At 53.0% G+C, this 25955-nt stretch overlaps 1 protein-coding gene across 1 annotated transcript in view; it reads right to left on the bottom strand.

The window, feature by feature from the left end:
- Window positions 1–499: 499 nt before the first annotated feature.
- LOC115117596 (transmembrane protein 266-like) overlaps window positions 500–25955 on the bottom strand; it is an 82233-nt gene continuing 56777 nt past the window's right edge. Inside the window, exons 7-10 of the mRNA XM_065012579.1 lie at window positions 24307–24422; window positions 16753–16939; window positions 2225–2290; window positions 500–2106 (exon numbers count right to left, since the gene is read on the bottom strand). Coding sequence (XP_064868651.1) covers window positions 1226–2106; window positions 2225–2290; window positions 16753–16939; window positions 24307–24422 — 1250 coding nt within the window. The 3' untranslated portion in view covers window positions 500–1225. The remainder of the gene's footprint in view (window positions 2107–2224; window positions 2291–16752; window positions 16940–24306; window positions 24423–25955) is intronic.

The raw sequence follows: 25955 nt of genomic DNA, 5'->3' as shown, positions 1-25955 counted from the left end.
TCTTTCTAGGTCCACACACATCTCCTCTGTCCTCATTGGGTCATTGTTGTGCAAATGAGGCATTATTCAAAGTCACCCCAAGATTGAGGTCGAGGAGGGCTGTGTCTGTCTGTCTGTCTCTGTCCGGAGCCCCACAGAGAAGGGAAGACTAACATGAGAGCGGTAGCCTAGCCCCAGATCTGTCTGTCTGTCTCTGTCCGGAGTCCCACAGAGAAGGGAAGACTAACATGAGAGCGGTAGCCTAGCCCCAGATCTGTCTGTCTGTCTCTGTCCGGAGCCCCACAGAGAAGGGAAGACTAACATAACATAGCCCAGAGAGCAGAGAAGGGAAGTAGCCTAGCCCCAGATCTGTCTGTTTGTCTCTGTCCGGAGCCCCACAGAGAAGGGAAGACTAACATGAGAGCGGTAGCCTAGCCCCAGATCTGTTTGTGCTGTCTCTGCTAACAGAGAAGGGAAGATGGTCTTTGCCCCAGATCTGCCTGTCTTGCTTTTTTTGTTTTTTTTTTTTTTTTGTTGAATTTTACCCCTTTTTCTCCCCAATTTCGTGGTATCCAATTATTGTAGTAGCTACTATCTTGTCTCACCGCTACAACTCCCGTACGGGCTCGGGAGAGACGAAGGTTGAATGTCATGCGTCCTCCGATACACAACCCAACCAGCCGTACTGCTTCACAGCGCGCATCCAACCCGGAAGCCAGCCGCACCAATGTGTCGGAGGCTACACCGTGCACCCGGCAACCGGGTGCGCGATGAGACAAGGATATCCCTACCGACCAAGCCCTCCCTAACCCGGACGACGCTAGGCCAATTGTGCGTCGCCCCACGGACCTCCCGGTCGCGGCCGGTTACGACAGACCCTGGGCGCGAACCCAGGGACTCTGATGGCACAGCTGGCGCTGCAGTACAGCGCCCTTAACCACTGCACCACCCGGGAGGCCGTAACGCCAGGTTTGATCTTGGACCAGGCTCTGACTTTGTTTGAAGCATGAGGATTTGGAGAAGCCAGGTCAGTCAGTTCTGTCTTGAGCTGTATGCTTTGTCCTCTGGGATGAACTATTGCCCTTTTCACACTGTTGTGCCGACCCGAGCCAACCAGTGCTGGCTCTGACATATTCTTTTCACATGTCCTTTCCAGCAATGTTCAAAAAACTATGGTGGATGCATAACCAGGCCAGCACAATGCAGCTCAGTTCGGCTTGGCTCAGCTCAGTAGTGTGAATCAACCCTATGTATCAGGCAGACGGCACAGTGGACCATCAGCAGGGCCCAGTAGCCTATACTTCTCCTCCAAAGAGGACTCAGGAGTGCCGCCCTGCAGGTGGATGAGAGGCTTAGTCTGTAGGAGCACAGTGGCTGCGGCTCGGTCCTGTCTCTGGCCCCGGCTCTGGTACTGGTTCTCCTCCTGATTCTTCCAGTTGTAGATGTTGATTCTGTGCTCCAGCTCTGGGCTGGCCTTGGCTGAGCCGGCAGGACTGGGAAGCTTTAGGTTAACTGGGTCCACCAGGCCTTTCTGGGCCAGACAGGAATCCTCAGACAGGGAGGAGAGCAGCTCCTGGACTACCACGCTGGGGTCCTGTGGAAGGGGAGGCTGGGCTGAGGTCAGACCCAGGCCCAGAGGGCTGCAGTAGGGCAGGGACGAGAGCAGCTCCTGGACTACCACGCTGGGGTCCCGTGGAAGGGGAGGCTGGGCTGAGGTCAGACCCAGGCCCAGAGGGCTGCAGAAGGGCAGGGGGAAGCAGCGCTGGCCCTGGGTGTTGGAGTGCTCAGTGTTAAAGTCCCTGTCCTGGGTCTGCTTCTGGGACTTGTAGTCCAGATAAGGCCCCCGGGCCTTGGTTTGAGCATTGTAGTTCCTAGCCTGGGTGTGGTAGTCCCTGGCCGTGGCGTTGCTGCTGCAGTCCGTAGTAGACGAGCGCAGGGTGTGGCTGCTCAGGCTATGAGGGCGGGCCGTCAGACTGCCACTGGACAGTGATACGCTGGTGGAAGTGTCACTCACAGCTCTACTCATTTGCTCCACGCCCAGCAGAGGGTTGTTGTGGGCGGGGTAATGGGTCGTAGGGAGGTGGACATCGATGGCTGACGTGGTGATGACACGAGGACCCCCCATGTCTGAAATGACACATCATCCAGTACATCAGACTGGGGAAGATACAGTAGGTATACAGCAGAGTTGCCCCATATACATTACCAGCTGTACACTTTACCCAAGATCCACTAAGTCACTCACCACTACTCTGTTCACTGTAGTACTGGCTGATATAGTTGTTCATGTCGTCATGATGGACAACAGGATCTGGATAACAGATAAAAGAAGCATGATGAGGTTAAAGACCCAATCTGTATGATTTCAATGCACTGTAAACACAGTGCAAAGCAATCCCTAGATGTGGGAACAGTACATTTCACATTTAGGTGGTGAGACATCTGACATCTTATCTATCCATCCAAGTCTATAGGTGCTTTACCGACTTAACCCTGGTTTCCAAATCACACCAAGATGGTGTTGTGAGGCTCAAGTACAGTAGTGAATGTGAGAGCAACCAGGCTTTGGTATAGAGTTCTCTTTGTGTCCTCAGCAAGACAGCCAGGGCCTCAGTGGTGAATGGTTCTGCCCTGATCTGCTCTTCAATGTTCACTTGATTGGGCCTGAGCTCAGTGTTTGTCCGCTGAGTGGTGCCCAAAGTACCCTGAGTGCCTGGGCCGATCCCCCAGGACCACAGCAGACTCTGACGGGTAATTTCATTTATTTTTCAGCGTAAAATATTAATCCAGGGGGGAGGGAGGGATGGATGGAGGGTGGGGGGGGGGGGCACCCCTGGAGAGGAAGCATTGCACTCACTAAAACACGACCAAGACAATCGCTCAGTGATTAATAACACATGAGGATGAGGTCTCAGAGAGAAAGAAAGAATGAAAGAAAGAGAGCAGAAAAAAGAAAGAAAAAGCGAGAACGAAATAGAAAGAAAGAGAAAAAGAAAGGATGAACATCTCTCTCTCTCTCTCTCTCTCTCTCTCTCTCTCTATCTCTCTCTCTCACAGTAAGGCTACCATCCATCTATGAAGTGGAGTTGACATCATTTAGTAGGTACTGTAGCAGAGCCGTATTCACACAGTCCCTGCTACCTTAAAGGAGACGTTTTCTTTTTTACAACCAAATCTCTATTTTTGATGTAAATGGAATGTTATAGAAGAGTCCAAACACCTTTTTCCATGTTTTTGATAAACTTACCCCAAACAGAAAATCACTTCCTCATCCTCGTTGTGTAGTAGTATACCTCCTTTAAGCGAGGTATTCATATTGAATTTTGGTACTTTGTCCTCTTTCCCCAACAACACATAGAGAAGTTATGTGAACTTCCAAGAAGTTGATCTGAAAGCAATTACTGTGCTTTTCACCCACAACTCTGTGTGGTCAATTTGGTATGTTCCTCAAAATCAACAGCTGCTCTCTTGAGAAGTGACAAAACCACAAATCCCTCGTGACCAGTAGACAAAATGTGTCTAACCTTTTCTACCTCCTTTTGAAACAAGCTTAGTTTTCAACAAGGAAATAGACTTCGCAGTAGAGTGCCTCAATTAGAATGAATGACACTTTGATGGCATCCCTCGGGCCAGAGGGCGGAGAGAGAGAGAGAGGAGAGAGAGAGACAGGGGGGAGAGAGAGAGAGGGGGGAGAGAGAGACGTGAGGAGTCCTAACCCAGTCCACGGTCTGTCCTTGATGGCATCCCTCGGGCCAGAGGGCGGAGAGAGAGAGAGAGGGGGAGAGAGAGACGTGAGGAGTCCTAACCCAGTCCACGGTCTGTCCTTGATGGCATCCCTCGGGCCAGAGGGCGGAGAGAGAGGGGGAGAGAGAGACGTGAGGAGTCCTAACCCAGTCCACGGTCTGTCCTTGATGGCATCCCTCGGGCCAGAGGGCGGAGAGAGAGAGAGAGGGAGAGAGAGACGTGAGGAGTCCTAACCCAGTCCACGGTCTGTCCTTGATGGCATCCCTCGGGCCAGAGGGCGGAGAGAGAGAGAGAGGGGGAGAGAGAGACGTGAGGAGTCCTAACCCAGTCCACGGTCTGTCCTTGATGGCATCCCTCGGGTCAGAGGGCGGAGAGAGAGAGAGGGGGGAGAGAGAGACGTGAGGAGTCCTAACCCAGTCCACGGTCTGTCCTTGATGGCATCCCTCGGGCCAGAGGGCGGAGAGAGAGAGAGAGAGGGGGGAGAGAGAGACGTGAGGAGTCCTAACCCAGTCCACGGTCTGTCCTTGATGGCATCCCTCGGGCCAGAGGGCGGAGAGAGAGAGAGGAGAGAGAGAGAGAGAGGGGGGAGAGAGAGACGTGAGGAGTCCTAACCCAGTCCATGGTCTGTCCTTGATGGCATCCCTCGGGCCAGAGGGCGGAGAGAGAGAGAGAGGGGGGAGAGAGAGACGTGAGGAGTCCTAACCCAGTCCACGGTCTGTCCTTGATGGCATCCCTCGGGCCAGAGGACGGAGAGAGAGAGAGAGGAGAGAGAGAGAGAGGGGGGAGAGAGAGACGTGAGGAGTCCTAACCCAGTCCACGGTCTGTCCTTGATGGCATCCCTCGGGCCAGAGGGCGGAGAGAGAGAGGGGGAGAGAGAGACGTGAGGAGTCCTAACCCAGTCCACGGTCTGTCCTTGATGGCATCCCTCGGGCCAGAGGGCGGAGAGAGAGAGAGAGGGGAGAGAGAGACGTGAGGAGTCCTAACCCAGTCCACGGTCTGTCCTTGATGGCATCCCTCGGGCCAGAGGGCGGAGAGAGGAGAGAGGGGGAGAGAGAGACGTGAGGAGTCCTAATCCAGTCCACAGTCTGTCCTTGATGGCATCCCTCGGGCCAGAGGGCGGAGGAGAGAGAGAGAGAGGGGGAGAGAGAGAGACGTGAGGAGTCCTAACCCAGTCCACGGTCTGTCCTTGATGGCATCCCTCGGGCCAGAGGGCGAGAGAGAGAGAGAGGGGAGAGAGAGACGTGAGGAGTCCTAACCCAGTCCACGGTCTGTCCTTGATGGCATCCCTCGGGCCAGAGGGCGGAGAGAGAGAGAGGGGGAGAGATAGACGTGAGGAGTCCTAACCCAGTCCATGGTCTGTCCTTGATGGCATCCCTCGGGCCAGAGGGCGGAGAGAGAGAGAGAGGGGGAGAGAGAGACGTGAGGAGTCCTAACCCAGTCCACGGTCTGTCCTTGATGGCATCCCTCGGGCCAGAGGGCGGAGAGAGAGAGAGAGGGGGAGAGAGAGACGTGAGGAGTCCTAACCCAGTCCACGGTCTGTCCTTGATGGCATCCCTCGGGCCAGAGGGCGGAGAGAGAGAGAGAGGGGGAGAGAGAGACGTGAGGAGTCCTAACCCAGTCCACGGTCTGTCCTTGATGGCATCCCTCGGGCCAGAGGGCGGAGAGAGAGAGAGAGGGGGAGAGAGAGACGTGAGGAGTCCTAACCCAGTCCACGGTCTGTCCTTGATGGCATCCCTCGGGCCAGAGGGCGAGAGAGAGAGAGAGGGGGAGAGAGAGACGTGAGGAGTCCTAACCCAGTCCACGGTCTGTCCTTGATGGCATCCCTCGGGCCAGAGGGCGGAGAGAGAGAGAGAGGGGGAGAGAGAGACGTGAGGAGTCCTAACCCAGTCCACGGTCTGTCCTTGATGGCATCCCTCGGGCCAGAGGGCGGAGAGAGAGAGAGAGGGGGAGAGAGAGACGTGAGGAGTCCTAACCCAGTCCACGGTCTGTCCTTGATGGCATCCCTCGGGCCAGAGGGCGGAGAGAGAGAGAGAGAGGGGGAGAGAGAGACGTGAGGAGTCCTAACTCAGTCCACGGTCTGTCCTTGATGGCATCCCTCGGGTCAGAGGGCGGAGAGAGAGAGAGGGGGGAGAGAGAGACGGAGGAGTCCTAACCCAGTCCACGGTCTGTCCTTGATGGCATCCTCGGGCCAGAGGGGCGGAGAGAGAGAGAGAGAGAGAGAGAGAGGGGGAGAGAGAGACGTGAGGAGTCCTAACCCAGTCCATGGTCTGTCCTTGATGGCATCCCTCGGGCCAGGAGGGCGGAGAGAGAGAGAGAGGGGGAGAGAGAGACGTGAGGAGTCCTAACCCAGTCCACGGTCTGTCCTTGATGGCATCCCTCGGGCCAGAGGGCGGAGAGGAGAGAGAGAGAGAGGGGGAGAGAGAGACGTGAGGAGTCCTAACCCAGTCCACGGTCTGTCCTTGATGGCATCCCTCGGGCCAGAGGGCGGAGAGAGAGGGGGAGAGAGAGACGTGAGGAGTCCTAACCCAGTCCACGGTCTGTCCTTGATGGCATCCCTCGGGCCAGAGGGCGGAGAGAGAGAGAGAGGGGAGAGAGAGACGTGAGGAGTCCTAACCCAGTCCACGGTCTGTCCTTGATGGCATCCCTCGGGCCAGAGGGGCGGAGAGAGAGAGAGAGAGGGGAGAGAGAGACGTGAGGAGTCCTAACCCAGTCCACGGTCTGTCCTTGATGGCATCCCTCGGGCCAGAGGGCGGAGAGAGAGAGAGAGGGGGAGAGAGAGACGTGAGGAGTCCTAACCCAGTCCACGGTCTGTCCTTGATGGCATCCCTCGGGCCAGAGGGCGGAGAGAGAGAGAGAGGGGGGAGAGAGACGTGAGGAGTCCTAACCCAGTCCACGGTCTGTCCTTGATGGCATCCCTCGGGCCAGAGGGCGGAGAGAGAGAGAGAGAGAGAGAGACGTGAGGAGTCCTAACCCAGTCCACGGTCTGTCCTTGATGGCATCCCTCGGGCCAGAGGGCGGAGAGAGAGAGACGTGAGGAGTCCTAACCCAGTCCACGGTCTGTCCTTGATGGCATCCCTCGGGCCAGAGGGCGGAGAGAGAGAGAGAGAGAGAGGGGGGAGAGAGAGACATGAGGAGTCCTAACCCAGTCCACGGTCTGTCCTTGATGGCATCCCTCGGGCCAGAGGGCGGAGAGAGAGAGAGAGAGAGAGGGGGGAGAGAGAGACATGAGGAGTCCTAACCCAGTCCACGGTCTGTCCTTGATGGCATCCCTCGGGCCAGAGGGCGGAGAGAGAGAGAGAGGGGGGAGAGAGAGACGTGAGGAGTCCTACTAACCCAGTCCACGGTCTGTCCTTGATGGCATCCCTCGGGCCAGAGGGCGGAGAGAGAGAGAGGGGGAGAGAGAGACGTGAGGAGTCCTAACCCAGTCCACGGTCTGTCCTTGATGGCATCCCTCGGGCCAGAGGGCGGAGAGAGAGAGGGGGGGAGAGAGAGACGTGAGGAGTCCTAACCCAGTCCACGGTCTGTCCTTGATGGCATCCCTCGGGCCAGAGGGCGGAGAGAGAGAGAGGGGGAGAGAGAGACGTGAGGAGTCCTAACCCAGTTCACGGTCTGTCCTTGATGGCATCCCTCGGGCCAGAGGGGGGCGGAGAGAGAGAGAGAGGGGGAGAGAGAGACGTGAGGAGTCCTAACCCAGTCCACGGTCTGTCCTTGATGGCATCCCTCGGGCCAGAGGGCGGAGAGAGAGAGAGAGGGGAGAGAGAGACGTGAGGAGTCCTAACCCAGTCCATGGTCTGTCCTTGATGGCATCCCCTCGGGCCAGAGGGCGGAGAGAGAGAGAGAGGGGGGAGAGAGACGTGAGGAGTCCTAACCCAGTCCATGGTCTGTCCTTGATGGCATCCCTCGGGCCAGAGGGCGGAGAGAGAGAGAGAGGGGGAGAGAGAGACGTGAGGAGTCCTAACCCAGTCCACGGTCTGTCCTTGATGGCATCCCTCGGGCCAGAGGGTGGAGAGAGAGAGGGGGGAGAGAGAGACGTGAGGAGTCCTAACCCAGTCCACGGTCTGTCCTTGATGGCATCCCTCGGGCCAGAGGGCGGAGAGAGAGAGAGAGGGGGAGAGAGAGACGTGAGGAGTCCTAACCCAGTCCACGGTCTGTCCTTGATGGCATCCCTCGGGCCAGAGGGCGAGAGAGAGAGAGAGAGAGGGGGAGAGAGAGACGTGAGGAGTCCTAACCCAGTCCACGGTCTGTCCTTGATGGCATCCCTCGGGCCAGAGGGCGGGAGAGAGAGAGAGGGGGAGAGAGAGACGTGAGGAGTCCTAACCCAGTCCACGGCCTGTCCTTGATGGCATCCCTCGGGCCAGAGGGCGGAGAGAGAGAGAGAGGGGGAGAGAGAGAGACGTGAGGAGTCCTAACCCAGTCCACGGTCTGTCCTTGATGGCATCCCTCGGGCCAGAGGGCGGAGAGAGAGAGAGAGGGGGAGAGAGAGACGTGAGGAGTCCTAACCCAGTCCACGGTCTGTCCTTGATGGCATCCCTCGGGCCAGAGGGCGGAGAGAGAGAGAGAGGGGGAGAGAGAGACGTGAGGAGTCCTAACCCAGTCCATGGTCTGTCCTTGATGGCATCCCTCGGGCCAGAGGGCGGAGAGAGAGAGAGAGGGGGAGACAGAGACGTGAGGAGTCCTAACCCAGTCCACGGTCTGTCCTTGATGGCATCCCTCGGGCCAGAGGGCGAGAGAGAGAGAGAGAGAGAGAGAGAGAGAGGGGGAGAGAGAGACGTGAGGAGTCCTAACCCAGTCCACGGTCTGTCCTTGATGGCATCCCTCGGGCCAGAGGGCGGAGAGAGAGAGAGAGAGAGAGAGAGAGGGGGAGAGAGAGACGTGAGGAGTCCTAACCCAGTCCATGGTCTGTCCTTGATGGCATCCCTCGGGCCAGAGGGCGGAGAGAGAGAGAGAGGGGGAGAGAGAGACGTGAGGAGTCCTAACCCAGTCCACGGTCTGTCCTTGATGGCATCCCTCGGGCCAGAGGGCGGAGAGAGAGAGGAGAGAGAGAGAGAGGGGGAGAGAGACGTGAGGAGTCCTAACCCAGTCCACGGTCTGTCCTTGATGGCATCCCTCGGGCCAGAGGGCGGAGAGAGAGAGAGAGGGGGAGAGAGAGACGTGAGGAGTCCTAACCCAGTCCATGGTCTGTCCTTGATGGCATCCCTCGGGCCAGAGGGCGGAGAGAGAGAGAGAGGGGGAGAGAGAGACGTGAGGAGTCCTAACCCAGTCCATGGTCTGTCCTTGATGGCATCCCTCGGGCCAGAGGGCGGAGAGAGAGAGAGAGGGGGAGAGAGAGACGTGAGGAGTCCTAACCCAGTCCACGGTCTGTCCTTGATGGCATCCCTCGGGCCAGAGGGTGGAGAGAGAGAGGGGGAGAGAGAGACGTGAGGAGTCCTAACCCAGTCCACGGTCTGTCCTTGATGGCATCCCTCGGGCCAGAGGGCGGAGAGAGAGAGAGAGAGAGGGGGGAGAGAGAGACGTGAGGAGTCCTAACCCAGTCCACGGTCTGTCCTTGATGGCATCCCTCGGGCCAGAGGGCGGAGAGAGAGAGAGAGAGGGGGGAGAGAGAGACGTGAGGAGTCCTAACCCAGTCCACGGTCTGTCCTTGATGGCATCCCTCGGGCCAGAGGGCGGAGAGAGAGAGAGAGGGGGGAGAGAGAGACGTGAGGAGTCCTAACCCAGTCCACGGCCTGTCCTTGATGGCATCCCTCGGGCCAGAGGGCGGAGAGAGAGAGAGAGGGGGAGAGAGAGACGTGAGGAGTCCTAACCCAGTCCACGGTCTGTCCTTGATGGCATCCTCGGGCCAGAGGGCGGAGAGAGAGAGAGGGGGAGAGAGAGACGTGAGGAGTCCTAACCCAGTCCACGGTCTGTCCTTGATGGCATCCCTCGGGCCAGAGGGCGGAGAGAGAGAGAGAGGGGGAGAGAGAGACGTGAGGAGTCCTAACCCAGTCCATGGTCTGTCCTTGATGGCATCCCTCGGGCCAGAGGGCGGAGAGAGAGAGAGGGGGAGACAGAGACGTGAGGAGTCCTAACCCAGTCCACGGTCTGTCCTTGATGGCATCCCTCGGGCCAGAGGGCGGAGAGAGAGAGAGAGGAGAGAGAGAGAGAGGGGGGAGAGAGAGACGTGAGGAGTCCTAACCCAGTCCACGGTCTGTCCTTGATGGCATCCCTCGGGCCAGAGGGCGGAGAGAGAGAGGAGAGAGAGAGAGAGAGGGGGAGAGAGAGACGTGAGGAGTCCTAACCCAGTCCATGGTCTGTCCTTGATGGCATCCCTCGGGCCAGAGGGCGGAGAGAGAGAGAGGGGGAGAGAGAGACGTGAGGAGTCCTAACCCAGTCCACGGTCTGTCCTTGATGGCATCCCTCGGGCCAGAGGGCGGAGAGAGAGAGAGAGAGAGAGAGGGAGAGAGAGACGTGAGGAGTCCTAACCCAGTCCACGGTCTGTCCTTGATGGCATCCCTCGGGCCAGAGGGCGGAGAGAGAGAGGGGGAGAGAGAGACGTGAGGAGTCCTAACCCAGTCCACGGTCTGTCCTTGATGGCATTCCTCGGGCCAGAGGGCGGAGAGAGAGAGAGAGGGGGAGAGAGACGTGAGGAGTCCTAACCCAGTCCACGGTCTGTCCTTGATGGCATCCCTCGGGCCAGAGGGCGGAGAGAGAGAGAGAGAGGGGGAGAGAGAGACGTGAGGAGTCCTAACCCAGTCCACGGTCTGTCCTTGATGGCATCCCTCGGGCCAGAGGGCGGAGAGAGAGAGAGAGGGGGAGAGAGAGAGACGTGAGGAGTCCTAACCAGTCCACGGTCTGTCCTTGATGGCATCCCTCGGGCCAGAGAGAGAGAGAGAGAGGGGGAGAGAGAGAGACGTGAGGAGTCCTAACCCAGTCCACGGTCTGTCCTTGATGGCATCCCTCGGGCCAGAGGGCGGAGAGAGAGAGAGAGAGGGGGAGAGAGAACGTGAGGAGTCCTAACCCAGTCCATGGTCTGTCCTTGATGGCATCCCCTCGGGCCAGAGGGCGGAGAGAGAGAGAGAGGGGAGAGAGAGACGTGAGGAGTCCTAACCCAGTCCACGGTCTGTCCTTGATGGCATCCCTCGGGCCAGAGCGGAGAGAGAGAGAGAGAGAGGGGAGAGAGAGACGTGAGGAGTCCTAACCCAGTCCACGGTCTGTCCTTGATGGCATCCCTCGGGCCAGAGGGCGGAGAGAGAGAGAGAGGGGGAGAGATAGACGTGAGGAGTCCTAACCCAGTCCACGGTCTGTCCTTGATGGCATCCCTCGGGCCAGAGGGGAGGAGAGAGAGAGGGGGAGAGAGAGACGTGAGGAGTCCTAACCCAGTCCACGGTCTGTCCTTGATGGCATCCCTCGGGCCAGAGGGCGGAGAGAGAGAGAGAGGGGGGAGAGAGACGTGAGGAGTCCTAACCCAGTCCACGGTCTGTCCTTGATGGCATCCCTCGGGCCAGAGGGCGGAGAGAGAGAGAGAGGGGGAGAGAGAGACGTGAGGAGTCCTAACCCAGTCCACGGTCTGTCCTTGATGGCATCCCTCGGGCCAGAGGGCGGAGAGAGAGAGAGAGGGGAGAGAGACGTGAGGAGTCCTAACCCAGTCCACGGTCTGTCCTTGATGGCATCCCTCGGGCCAGAGGGCGGAGAGAGAGAGAGAGGGGAGAGAGAGACGTGAGGAGTCCTAACCCAGTCCACGGTCTGTCCTTGATGGCATCCCTCGGGCCAGAGGGCGGAGAGAGAGAGAGAGGGGGACAGAGAGACGTGAGGAGTCCTAACCCAGTCCACGGTCTGTCCTTGATGGCATCCTCGGGCCAGAGGGCGGAGAGAGAGAGAGAGAGACGTGAGGAGTCCTAACCCAGTCCACGGTCTGTCCTTGATGGCATCGGGCCAGAGGGCCGTGAGGAGTCCTAACCCAGTCCACGGTCTGTCCTTGATGGCATCCTCGGGCCAGAGGGCGGAGAGAGAGAGAGAGAGAGGGAGAGAGAGAGACAAGAGGAGTCCTAACCCAGTCCACGGTCTGTCCTTGATGGCATCCCTCAGGCCAGAGGGCGGAGAGAGAGAGAGAGAGAGAGAGGGGGGAGAGAGAGACATGAGGAGTGCTAACCCAGTCCACGGTCTGTCCTTGATGGCATCCCTCGGGCCAGAGGGCGGAGAGAGAGAGAGAGGGGGAGAGAGAGACGTGAGGAGTCCTACTAACCCAGTCCACGGTCTGTCCTTGATGGCATCCCTCGGGCCAGAGGGCGGAGAGAGAGAGAGGGGGAGAGAGAGACGTGAGGAGTCCTAACCCAGTCCACGGTCTGTCCTTGATGGCATCCCTCGGGCCAGAGGGCGGAGGAGAGAGAGGGGGAGAGAGAGACGTGAGGAGTCCTAACCCAATCCACGGTCTGTCCTTGATGGCATCCCTCGGGCCAGAGGGCGGAGAGAGAGAGAGAGGGGGAGAGAGAGACGTGAGGAGTCCTAACCCAGTCCACGGTCTGTCCTTGATGGCATCCTCGGGCCAGAGGGCGGAGAGAGAGAGAGAGGGGGAGAGAGAGACGTGAGGAGTCCTAACCCAGTCCACGGTCTGTCCTTGATGGCATCCCTCGGGCCAGAGGGCGGAGAGAGAGAGAGAGGGGAGAGAGATGTGAGGAGTCCTAACCCAGTCCACGGTCTGTCCTTGATGGCATCCCTCGGGCCAGAGGGGAGAGAGAGAGAGGGGGAGAGAGAGACGTGAGGAGTCCTAACCCAGTCCACGGTCTGTCCTTGATGGCATCCCTCGGGCCAGAGGGCGGAGAGAGAGAGAGAGGGGGAGAGAGAGACGTGAGGAGTCCTAACCCAGTCCATGGTCTGTCCTTGATGGCATCCCTCGGGCCAGAGGGCGGAGAGAGAGAGAGAGGGGGAGAGAGAGACGTGAGGAGTCCTAACCCAGTCCACGGTCTGTCCTTGATGGCATCCCTCGGGCCAGAGGGCGGAGAGAGAGAGAGGGGGACAGAGAGACGTGAGGAGTCCTAACCCAGTCCACGGTCTGTCCTTGATGGCATCCCTCGGGCCAGAGGGGCGGAGAGAGAGAGAGAGAGAGGAGTCCTAACCCAGTCCACGGTCTGTCCTTGATGGCATCCCTCGGGCCAGAGGGCGGAGAGAGAGAGAGAGAGACGTGAGGAGTCCTAACCCAGTCCACGGTCTGTCCTTGATGGCATCCCTCGGGCCAGAGGGCGGAGAGAGAGAGAGAGAGAGAGGGGGGAGAGAGAGACAAGAGGAGTCCTAACCCAGTCCACGGTCTGTCCTTGATGGCATCCCTCGGGCCAGAGGGCGGGAGAGAGAGAGAGAGAGGGGGAGAGAGAGACATGAGGAGTCCTAACCCAGTCCACGGTCTGTCCTTGATGGCATCCCTCGGGCCAGAGGGCGGAGAGAGAGAGAGAGAGGGGGGAGAGAGAGACGTGAGGAGTCCTACTAACCCAGTCCACGGTCTGTCCTTGATGGCATCCCTCGGGCCAGAGGGCGGAGAGAGAGAGAGGGGAGAGAGAGAGACGTGAGGAGTCCTAACCCAGTCCACGGTCTGTCCTTGATGGCATCCCTCGGGCCAGAGGGCGGAGAGAGAGAGGGGGAGAGAGAGACGTGAGGAGTCCTAACCCAATCCACGGTCTGTCCTTGATGGCATCCCTCGGGCCAGAGGGCGGAGAGAGAGAGAGGGGGAGAGAGACGTGAGGAGTCCTAACCCAGTCCACGGTCTGTCCTTGATGGCATCCCTCGGGCCAGAGGGCGGAGAGAGAGAGAGAGGGGGAGAGAGAGACGTGAGGAGTCCTAACCCAGTCCACGGTCTGTCCTTGATGGCATCCCTCGGGCCAGAGGGGCGGAGAGAGAGAGAGAGGGGGAGAGAGATGTGAGGAGTCCTAACCCAGTCCACGGTCTGTCCTTGATGGCATCCCTCGGGCCAGAGGGCGGAGAGAGAGAGAGAGGGGGAGAGAGAGACGTGAGGAGTCCTAACCCAGTCCATGGTCTGTCCTTGATGGCATCCCTCGGGCCAGAGGGCGGAGAGAGAGAGAGAGGGGAGAGAGAGACGTGAGGAGTCCTAACCCAGTCCATGGTCTGTCCTTGATGGCATCCCTCGGGCCAGAGGGCGGAGAGAGAGAGAGAGGGGGAGAGAGAGACGTGAGGAGTCCTAACCCAGTCCACGGTCTGTCCTGATGGCATCCCTCGGGCCAGAGGGCGGAGAGAGAGAGGGGGAGAGAGAGACGTGAGGAGTCCTAACCCAGTCCATGGTCTGTCCTTGATGGCATCCCTCGGGCCAGAGGCGGAGAGAGAGAGAGAGAGGGGGAGAGAGAGACGTGAGGAGTCCTAACCCAGTCCACGGTCTGTCCTTGATGGCATCCCTCGGGCCAGAGGGCGGAGAGAGAGAGAGAGGGGGAGAGAGAGACGTGAGGAGTCCTAACCCAGTCCACGGTCTGTCCTTGATGGCATCCTCGGGCCAGAGGGCGGAGAGAGAGAGAGAGAGAGACGTGAGGAGTCCTAACCCAGTCCACGGTCTGTCCTTGATGGCATCCCTCGGGCCAGAGGGTGGAGAGAGAGAGAGAGAGAGAGGGGAGAGAGAGAGACATGAGGAGTCCTAACCCATTCCACGGTCTGTCCTTGATGGCATCCCTCGGGCCAGAGGGCGGAGAGAGAGAGAGAGGGGGAGAGAGAGACGTGAGGAGTCCCTAACCCAGTCCACGGTCTGTCCTTGATGGCATCCCTCGGGCCAGAGGGCGGAGAGAGAGAGGGGGTGAGAGAGACGTGAGGAGTCCTAACCCAGTCCACGGTCTGTCCTTGATGGCATCCCTCGGGCCAGAGGGCGGAGAGAGAGAGAGGGGGAGAGAGAGACATGAGGAGTCCTAACCCAGTCCACGGTCTGTCCTGATGGCATCCCTCGGGCCAGAGGGCGGAGAGAGAGAGAGAGAGAGGGGAGAGAGACGTGAGGAGTCCTAACCCAGTCCACGGTCTGTCCTTGATGGCATCCCTCGGGCCAGAGGGCGGAGAGAGAGAGAGAGGGGGAGAGAGAGACGTGAGGAGTCCTAACCCAGTCCATGGTCTGTCCTTGATGGCATCCCCGGGCCAGAGGGGGAGAGAGAGAGAGAGGGGGAGAGAGACGTGAGGAGTCCTAACCCAGTCCATGGTCTGTCCTTGATGGCATCCCTCGGGCCAGAGGGCGGAGAGAGAGAGAGGGGGGAGAGAGACGTGAGGAGTCCTAACCCAGTCCATGGTCTGTCCTTGATGGCATCCCTCGGGCCAGAGGGCGGAGAGCGAGAGAGGGGGAGAGAGAGACGTGAGGAGTCCTAACCCAGTCCACGGTCTGTCCTTGATGGCATCCTCGGGCCAGAGGGCGGAGAGAGAGAGAGGGGGGAGAGAGAGACGTGAGGAGTCCTAACCCAGTCCATGGTCTGTCCTTGATGGCATCCCTCGGGCCAGAGGGCGAGAGAGAGAGAGAGGGGGAGAGAGAGACGTGAGGAGTCCTAACCCAGTCCATGGTCTGTCCTTGCAGGACTGCCTGAAGCCTAAGTGCTCCTCCTGTCCCAATACTCCTTCCATGTTCTGGAAAAAAACACGCTTGTTCCTAAGAGCCAGATTTCCCACAATCCCCTGGGGGTGGTGGTGTGGCGTCTCCTGGTGCCCTATTGTGGTTTCCAGGTGAAGAGGAGCAGATGTTCACAGTGGCCCTCTCTCTCCTCAGACCTCAGAACAAGGCCCAATGCACAGAGCACTCTGTACCTGAAACAGCCTGGCTGAGGTGAGGTGTGTGTGTGTGTGTGTGTGTGTGTGTGTGTGTGTGTGTGTGTGTGTGTGTGTGTGTGTGTGTGTGTGTGTGTGTGTGTGTGTGTGTGTGTGTGTGTGTGTGTGTGCATGACTGCATGTGTGCCTGTGTGTGTGTGACGTTCTCCTAGAACATACTTGTTGTCCCCAGGTTTCATCACATCCTAAAAGCTTTTCTGCCCTCTTATTGATACTGCACTGCCTGCGGTCAGAGGTGTGGGTGTGGTGTGTGTTGTGTGTGTGTGTGTGTGTGTGTGTGAGGGGTGTTGTGAGTTACCGTCAGTGTTTTAAGAGGCTAGTGCCTGGAGACTAGCTCAGGGCTACTGCTACTAGATCAGTTTGACACTGCTCTGACACCCCATTCACCTGATGTTACATTGGATGGGACTTTTTGTCCCACATAATTATGTACATACTTTATGTACAAACCTCTCTGCTGGTTCTGTCAGGATGCCTTTTCAACCATACAGACGAATGTAGAACTTTATTAAAATGAGTCACAGGCCTCCCGAGTGGTGCAGTGGTCTAAGGCAGTGCTAGCTCCTGGTTCGAGTCCAGGCTCTGTCGTAGCCGGCCGCAACCCATGGTGCGGCGCACAATTGGCTCAGTGTCGTCCGGGTTAGGGGAGGGTTTGGCTGGCAGGGATGTGCTTGTCCCATCGCGCACTAGTGAGCCAGGTATACGGTGTTTCCTCTGACACATTGGTGCAGCTTGCTTCCAGGTTAAGCGGGCAATGTGTCAAGAAGCAGTGCGGCTTGGTTGGGTCGTGTATCGGAGGACGCACGGCTCTCGACCTTCGCCTCTCCCAAGTCCGTACAAGGAGTTGCAGCGATGAGACAAGATGGTAACAACCAATTGGATACCACAAAATTGGGGAGAAAAAGGGGTCAAAATAAAATAATAAAATGAGTCAAGTTCATTCTATTTGGTCTGTGGTGAAGTAATTCATAATTAGGATTTAAAGGTTTGTCTGCCTCTTGGAACAGCAGTATTCATCAGACGCAATATTCTTACATGTTCCAGAATATAGCAATACCCATGAAGTATATGAAAGAGCTAGTATCTATTTTATCTCATGGTCTGAGGATTATAGTATGGAGTATTACATATACCGTTATAGTTAGGGACAGAACAACTCTGGGCCCTAGTTTCCCTGGATGTGACATACACTACATGACCAAAAGGGGTGTCCATATACTTTTGTATATATAGTGTAGCTTATAGGTACAGTATAGGCGAGTGTACCTGCTGGGGTCTCCCTGAGGACTCCATGTCCCTCATCGTCAGACTCCCCAGGGCCCTGGCTCTCCACCACCTGGTAGCTGCTCCTCTGTTTGCTCCACACATGGTGGATCTGCATAGCAGCCTCCTGCTCTGCAGCCAGGTCCAAGTCCTGCTGGGCCAGGTGGGCCCGGAGCTGTCTGATCTCAAACTGAGGGAGGGGGGAGACAGAGAGAGAGAGAGCGACAGAGAGAGAGAGAGAGAGTTGGTCTGGAAAAGGCATACACACATGTATTCTTCTAACTGAAATCTTGGTGTATTGATGTAACAATATGTCAGTGTTGACTAACCTAACCTTTTACTCCCAGACAGGCCCTTTCAGCATGATCCCAGGCATTCTGCAGGCTAAGTGGTTCTATTACTAGCTATAGGATCAATGCTTTCACTGGGGTTTCCTCTGGCCTGATGGCTCATATTGACAAACAGACAGTCAGATTACACATGAACTGTTTGTTTCTAGAATTACACTGAGGAGCCCATCATTACTGGACTGTGTTGTACAACAACGTGTTTCCATTGATGTACCAGTATTGATCTTGGGACCTTGAGTCTTTGAAAGAAATGTAGTCCTTCAGTTCAACTGACTAGAGGAGTGCAGTCATTAATCAATCAATCAAATGTATTTATAAAGACCTTTTTTAAATCAGCAGATGTCTCAAAGTGCTTATACAGAAACCCAGCTTAAAACCTAACAGCAAGCAATGCAGATGTAGAAGCACAGTGGTGAGGGAAAACTCCCTAGAAAGGCAGGAACCTAGGAAGAAACCTAGAGAGGAACCAGGCTCTGAGGGGGGGGGCAGTCCTCTTCTGGCTGTGCTGAGTTGAGATTATAAGAGTTACATGGCCATTAAGGCCAGATCGTTCTTCAAGATGTTTAAATGTTCATAGGTGACCAGTGATAGTGATAAAAATAACAACATGGAAAATATGTGTTGTTTACATCTATATGGGAAACATCTTTCCAAATATATTTTACTGTATTATGTTGCGTGCTTATGTGTACTGTGGGTTCATAATATCACAAGATCAACTTTTCTTGTGCCTGTTTATTACGGATTTGCAAATCAATGAATGTTGTAAAACAATTTGAAGAAACATCGTCTCTGATGTCTGTTGAAAATGTGTTGGCTACACATTGAACTCTTCTGTGAAGTGTTACTGCCTCCCTGTGGTAGCAATTGAAATAGCAGCCTCTGGAAATCTGAAACAGCCTCAACCACAACCCTAACCCAAGCGTCATGTCCACATCCTGCTTCAACTTTAACCCTAACCCTAGCCTCAACCACAACCCTAAGCCAAGCGTCATGTCCACATCCTGCTTCAACTTTAACCCTAACCCTAGCCTCAACCACAACCCTAAGCCAAGCGTCATGTCCACATCCTGCTTCAACTTTAACCCTAACCCTAGCTTCAACCACAACCCTAACTCTAGCTTCATGTCCACATCCTGCTTCAACCCTAACCCTAACCCTAGCCTCAACCACAACCCTAACCCTAACCATTACCATAGCATCATGTCCACATCCTGCTTCAACCCCAACCCTAACCCTAGCCTCAACCACAACCCTAACTCTAGCTTCATGTTTACCTCCCGGTTCAACCTTAACCCTAACCCTCAACCCTAACCCTAACCATTACCATAGCATCATGTCCACATGCCGGCTCAACCGTTAACCACAGCCCTAACCCTAATCCTACCTTCATGTCTAAATATCTATTGCTCCTCATTGGACCCTATGATCACTCGGCTACACAACTGATGCCTACTGGACTGTTAACACGGTACTTCATTTTGTTTATCTGTCGACCCCAGCCTCGAACTCAGGCCCTGTGTGTAGCTAACTGACCCTCTCTGCCCATTTATTGCCATTTACCCGTTGTTGTTGTCTTTGCTGTTTACCCGTTGTTGTCTCACACGTTGTTGTCTTAGCTCTCCCAATCAACACCTGTGATTGCTTTATGCCTCGCTCTAATGTCAATACGCCTTGTATACTGTTGTTTAGGGAAGCTCTCATTGTTTTATTTTACTGCGGAGCCCCTAGTCCTGCTCAACATGCCTCAGATAGCTCCTTTGTCCCACTCCCCACACATGCGGAGACCGCACCTAACTTAACTAGAGCCTCCAGAGATGCAACCTCTCTCATCGTCACTCAATGCCTAGGTTTACCCCCACTGTACTCGCACCCTACCATACCCTTGTCTGTACACTATGCCCCAAATCTATCCTACACGCCCAGAAATCTGCTCCTTTTATTCTCTGTTCCCAAAGCACTAGACAACCAGTTCTGATAGCCTTTAGCTGTACCCTCATCCTACTCCTCCTCTGTTCCTCTGGTGATGTAGAGGTTAACCCAGGCCCTGCAGTGCCCAGCTCCACTCCCATTCCCCAGGCGCTCTCATTTGTTGACTTCTGCAACCGTAAAAGCCTTGCGTTCATGCATGTTAACATCAGAAGCCTCCTCCCTAAGTTTGTTTTATTCACTGCTTTAGCACACTCTGCCAACCCTGATGTCCGAGCCGTGTCTGAATCCTGGCGTAGGAAGGCCATCAAAAATTCTGAAATTAGAGATAGCCTGCAGAGTTCTGTCATACTATCCAGGTCTATGCCCAAACAGTTCAAGCTTCTACATTTAAAGATCCATCTCTCCAGAAATAAGTATTTCACTGTTGCCGCTTGTTATAGACCCCCTTCAGCCCCCAGCTGTGCCCTGGACACCATATGTGAATTGATTTCCCCCCATCTATAGTCAGAGTTTGTACTGCTAGGTGACCTAAATTGGGATATGCATAACACACCGGCCTTCCTACAATCTAAATTAGATGCCCTCAATCTCACACAAATTATCAAGGAACCTACCAGGTACAACCCCAAATCTGTAAACATGGGCACCCTCATAGATATCATCCTGACCAACTTGCCCTCTAAATACACCTCTGCTGTTTTCAACCAGGATCTCAGCGATCACTGCCTCATTGCCTGCGTCCGTTATGGGTCCGCGGTCAAACGACCACCCCTCATCACTGTCAAACGCTCCCTAAAACACTTCAGCGAGCCGGCCTTTATAATCAACCTGCCCGGGAATCCTGGAAGGATATTGACCTCATCCCGTCAGTCGAGGATTCCAGGTTGTTCCTTAAAAGTGCTTTCCTCACCATCTCAAATAAGCATGCCTCTTTAAAAAAAATTATACTAAGAACAGATATAGCCCTTGGTTCACTCCAGACTTGACTGACCTTGACCAGCACAAAAACATCCTGTGGCGTACTGCACTAGCCTCGAATAGTCCCCGCGATATGCAACTTTTCAAGGAAGTCAGGAACCAATACACACAGTCAGCTGCCCATTACACTGAGACTAGGAAACTGTCACCACTGATAAATCCACGATAATCGAGAAATTCAATACGGCTATCCTCTACGGCTGGCCATGCTTTACACCTGGCTACCCCAACCCCGGGCCAACAGCTCTACACCCCCTGCAGCAACTGGTCCAAGCCCCCCGCTTCTCCTTCACACAAATCCAAACAGCCGATGTTCTGAAAGAGCTGCAAAATCTGGATCCCTACAAATCAGCTGGGCTAGACAATCTGGACCCTCTCTTCCTAAAATTATCCGCCACCATTGTTGCAACAATTATTACTAGTCTGTTCAACCTCTCTTTCGTATCGTCTGAGATTCTTAAGGATTGTTAAGCGGTCGCGGTCATCCACCTCTTCAAAAGGGGAGACACTCTAGACCCAAACTGTTACAGACCTATATCCATCCTGCCCTGCCTCTCTAAAGTCTTCGAAAGCCAAGTGAAAAAAAAGATCACAGACCATTTCGAATTCCACTGTACCTTCTCCGCTATGCAATCTAGTTTCCGAGCTGGTCACGGGTGCACCTCAGCTATGCTCAAGGTCCTAAACGATATCATAACCACCATCGATAAAAGACAGTACTGTACAGCCGTGGCCAAGGCTTTCGACTCTGTCAATAACCATATTCTTATCGGCAGACTCAACAGCCTTGGTTTCTCTAATGACTACCTCGCCTGGTTCACTAACTACTTCTCAGATAGAGTTCTGTGTGTCAAATCGGAGGGCCTGTTGTCCAGACCTCTGGCAGTCTCTATGGGGGTGCCACAAGGTTCAATTCTCGGGCTGACTCTTTTCTCTGTATATATCAATGATGTCGCTCTTGCTGCGGGTGATTCTTTGATCCACCTCTACGCAGACGACACCATACTGTGTACGTCTGGCCTTTCTTTGGACACTGTGTTAACTAACCTCCAAAATGAGCTTCAACACCATACAACACTCCTTCCGTGGCCTCCAAATGCTCTTAAATATTAGTAAAATGAAATGCATGCTCTTCAACCGATCGCTGCCCGCACCCACCCGCCCGAAAATAATCACTACTTTCGACAGTTCTGATATGTGGACAACTATAAATACCCAGGTGTCTGGCTAGACCGTAAACGCTCCTTCCAGACTCACATTAAGCATCTCCAATCCAAAGTTAAATCTAGAATTGGCTTCCTATTTCACAAAAAAGCCTCCTTCTCTCATGCTGCCAAACATACCCTTGTAAAACTGACTATCCTACCGATCCTTGACTTTGGCGATATCATTTACAAAATATCCTCCAACACTCTACTCAGAAAATTGGATGCAGTCTATCACAGTGCCATCCATTTTGTCACCAAAGCCCCATATTCTACCCACTACTGCAACCTGTATGCTCTCGTTGGCTGGTCATCGCTACATATTCGTCGCCAAACCCACTGGCTCCAGGTCATCTATAAGTATTTTCTAGGTAAAGCTCCACATTATCTCAGCTCACTTGTTTGACATCATGGGGAAATCAAAAGAAATCAGCCAAGACATCAGAAAAAATGTGTACACCTCCACAAGTCTGGTTCATCCTTGGGAGCAATTTCCAAATGCCTGAAGGTACCACATTCATCTTTACAAACAATAGTACGCAAGTATAAACACCATGGGACCATGCAGCCGTCATACCGCTCAAGAAGGAGACGCATTCTGTCTCCTAGAGATGAACATACTTTGGTGGGAAAAGTGCAAATCAATCCCAGACAACAGCAAAGGACCTTGTGAAGATGCTGGAGGAAACAGGTACAAAAGTATCTATATCCACAGTCAAATGAGTACTATATCGATATAACCTGAAAGGCCTCTCAGCAAGGAAGAAGCCACTGCTCCAAAACTGCCATAAAAATGCCAGACTACGGTTTGCAACTGCACATGGGAACAAAGATCGTACCTTTTGGAGAAATTTCCTCTGGTCTGATGAAACAAAAATTGAACTGTTTGGCAATAATGACCATCGTTGTGTTTGGAAGAAAAAGGAGAACGCTTGCAAGCCGAAGAACACCATCCCAACCGTGAAGCACGGGGGTGGCAGCATCATGTTGTGGGGGTGCTTTGCTGCAGGAGGGACTGGTGCACTTCACAAAATAGATGGCGTCATGAGGGAGGAAAATTAGGTGGATATATTGAAGCAACATCTCAAGACATCAGTCAGGAAGTTAAAGCTTGGTCGCAAATGGGTCTTCCAAATGGACAATGACCCCAAGCATACTTCCAAAGTTGTGGCAAAATGGCTTAAGGACAACAAAGTCAAGGTATTGGAGAGGCCATCACGAAGCCCTGACCTCAATCCTATAGAACATTTGTGGGCAGAACTGAAAAGGCGTGTGCGAGCAAGGATGCCTACAAACCTGACTCAGTTACACCAGCTCTGTCAGGAGGAATAGGCCAAAATTCACTCAATTTATTGTGGGAAACTTGTGGAAGGCTACCCAAAACATTTGACCCAAGTTAACTTCTTGCGTCGAGCCAACCCGGATCCGGTATCATGACTACAGCCTCAAGCCCATTACCATAACGCAACGTTAACTATTCATAAAAATCGCAAATTAAATTAAATCAATATGCTAGCTCTCATGCTTAGCCTTTTGTTAACAACACTGTCATCTCAGATTTTCAAAAATATGCTTCTCTACCATAGCACACTAGCATTTAGCATTTAGCATTAGCATTTAGCATTAGCATTTAGCATTAGCATTTAGCATTAGCATTTAGCGTTAGCATTAGCAAGCAACATTTTCGCAAAACCATTCAATAAATCATTTACCTTTGAAGAACTTCGGATGTTTTCAATGAGGAGACTCTCAGTTAGATAGCAAATGTTCAGTTTTTCCTGAAAGATTTTTTGTGCAGGAGAAATCGGTCCGTTTGGTGCGTCACGTTTGGCTACCAAAAAAAAACGAAAATTCAGTTATCCAAACGCCAAACTTTTTTCCAAATTAACTCCATAATATCGACTGAAACATGGCAAACGTTGTTTAGAACCAATCCTCAAGGTGTTTTTCACATATCTCTTCAATGATGTATCGTTCCTGGAAGTATGCGTCTCCTTCTGTATCGCATGGTAAAATAATTGCCACTGGGAATTACGCACCAACTTAGACAAAGGACACCGGACGCCCCCCTGGCAAATGTAGTCTCTTATGGCCAATCTTCCAATGATATGCCTACAAATACGTCACAATGCTGCAGACATCTTGGACGAACGGCAGAGCGCATAAGCTCGTTCACAGCATATTCACAGCCATATAAGGAGACCAGAGTAAAACAGAGCATCAAAAATACTGCTCATTTCCTGTTTGAAGTTTCATCTTGGTTTCGCCTGTAAGATCAGTTCTGGGGCACTCACAGATAATATCTTTGCAGTTTTGAAAACGTCAGAGTGTTTTCTTTCCAAAGCTGGCAATTATATGCATAGTCAAGCATCTTTTCGTGACAAAATATTGCGCTTAAAACGGGCACGTTTTTTTATCCAATAATGACATAGCGCCCCCATAGGTTGAAGAGGTTAAACAATTTAAAGGCAATTCTACCAAATACTAATTGAGTGTATGTAAACTTCTGACCCACTGCGAATGTGATGAAAGAAATAAAACAATTCATAAATCCCTCTACTATTATTCTGACATTTCACATTCTTAAAATAAAGTGGTGATCCTAACTGACCTAAGACAGGGAATTTTTACTAGAATTAAATGTCAGGAATTGTGAAAAACTCAGTTTAAATGTATTTGGCTAAGTTGTATGTAAACTTCCGACATCAACTGTATATCACTCCAGTGTTAATTGCCAAATTGTAATTACTTCGCCTATTTATTGCCTTACCTCCTTACTTCATTTGCACACACTGTTTACAGATGTTTCTATTGTGTTATTGACTGTACGTTTGTTTATCCCATGTTTAACTCTGTGTTGTTGTTGTTGTTTTTGTCGCACTGCTTTGCTTTATCTTGGCCAGGTCGCAGTTGTAAATGAGAACTTGTTCTTAACTGGCCTACCTGGTTAAATTAAGGTGAAATAAATGTAATTTTTTTTTTTTTTAAGTCCTGGTTCAACCTTAGCCCTAGCCTCAACCATAACCTAGCTTCAACCAAAACCCTAACCATAGTCTCAACGCTATCTGTGAGGTGATGGTGCGGGGACTTACTGCCTGCTCCTGGCAGATCTGTGTGAGTCGTTCCAGCTGCTCCTCCCTGACAGCCTTGATCTTCTCACACTGCAGGATCTCCAGCTCCATCTCCACCTTCACCTGCAACACATAGGCTGAGAGAGGAAATAGATAGTTAGAGAGAGGGAAGAGACAGAGAGAAAAGAGAAAGTGAGAGAAGAGACAGATAGAGAGAGGGAAAAGACAGAGAGAAAAGAGATAGTGAGAGAAGAGACAGATAGAGAGAGGGAAGAGACAGAGAGAAAAGAGAAAGTGAGAGAAGAGACAGATAGAGAGAGGGAAGAGACAGAGAGAAAAGAGATAGTGAGAGAAGAGACAGATAGAGAGAGGGAAGAGACAGAGAGAAAAGAAATAGTGAGAGAAGAGACAGATAGAGAAGAAATAGTGAGAGAAGAGACAGATAGAGAGGGAAGAGACATATAGAGAAGAAATAGTGAGAGAAGAGACAGATAGAGAGAGGGAAGAGACAGATAGAGAATAAATAGTGAGAGAAGAGACAGATAGAGAGAGGGAAGAGACATATAGAGAATAAATAGTGAGAGAAAAGACAGATAGAGAGAGGGAAGAGACAGATAGAGACGAAATAGTGAGAGAAGAGACAGATAGAGAAGAAATAGAGAGAGAAGAGACAGATAGAGAGATGGAAGAGACATATTTGATATGTATTTATTTATAGGGGACAATGCACATTAATCAACATCAATATTACAATTATGCAACATCCATGTAAATGTGCTGGGGTTAGCCAAAATATTATTTTTTTACCTTTAGTCCCAGGACAGGTAAGGACCTTTACACAGTCACAATACACATACTCACTAAAACAATACAACATACCAATACATTACATCCAATAATATACGTGACCGACCGGCTCAAATCGGTCTTATGTAGCAACATTTGATATTGTGTTTTTTTACATTGGATAAAAGTAGCGATATCATCATTCCAACAACAATAACTTATTTGTAATAAAAACACTATCATCAACTGTCATCTTACATATGAGGAACCACAGATAACTTGTGTACAGGTTTGGATAGATTTGAGCCACGTTTTCAAATGAAATGTAAAAGTACAATAATCAGTGCAGATAGAGAGGGAAGAGACAGATAGAAGAGAGAGAGAGAGAGAGAGAGAGAGAGGAAAGAGACAGAGAGAGAGAAGAGAAGGAAGAGACAGAGAGAGAGAAGAGAAGGAAGAGAGAGAGAGAAGAGAAGGAAGAGACAGAGACAGAGAGAGAAGAGAAGGAAGAGACAGAGAGAGAGAGAGAGAGAGAGAGAGAGAGAGAGAGAGAGAGAGAGAAGAGACAGTGGAGCGAGAGAGACAGGATTAGACCATATCTTCACTCAAAACCAAACACATGCACACACAGCCTGGCCTCAGAGCCATACAAAACATATTATACGTATTCATGAGCACCTCCAATACATGTGATATTTAAACACACAAGACATAGATCTGCTCTGGTATTGACTTCAGCTAAGTCATATCCCCGCTTCTGTTCTACACAGTGACCTTAGTGCACAGCTGCTCTCCTGCTACTGCTGACTCTCCTGAGTAGGGCCACATTACTAGGCCATACAGACTGGGAAGCAGCAGAGTGAACAACCAAGCCCTCTACAGCA

Source organism: Oncorhynchus nerka, linkage group LG28 (assembly GCF_034236695.1).
Source record: "Oncorhynchus nerka isolate Pitt River linkage group LG28, Oner_Uvic_2.0, whole genome shotgun sequence".
In the NCBI taxonomy this organism is placed as follows: Eukaryota; Metazoa; Chordata; class Actinopteri; order Salmoniformes; family Salmonidae; genus Oncorhynchus; species Oncorhynchus nerka.
Note: the sequence above shows the minus strand (reverse complement) of the source record. Positions and strands in the feature narration are given on the sequence as shown.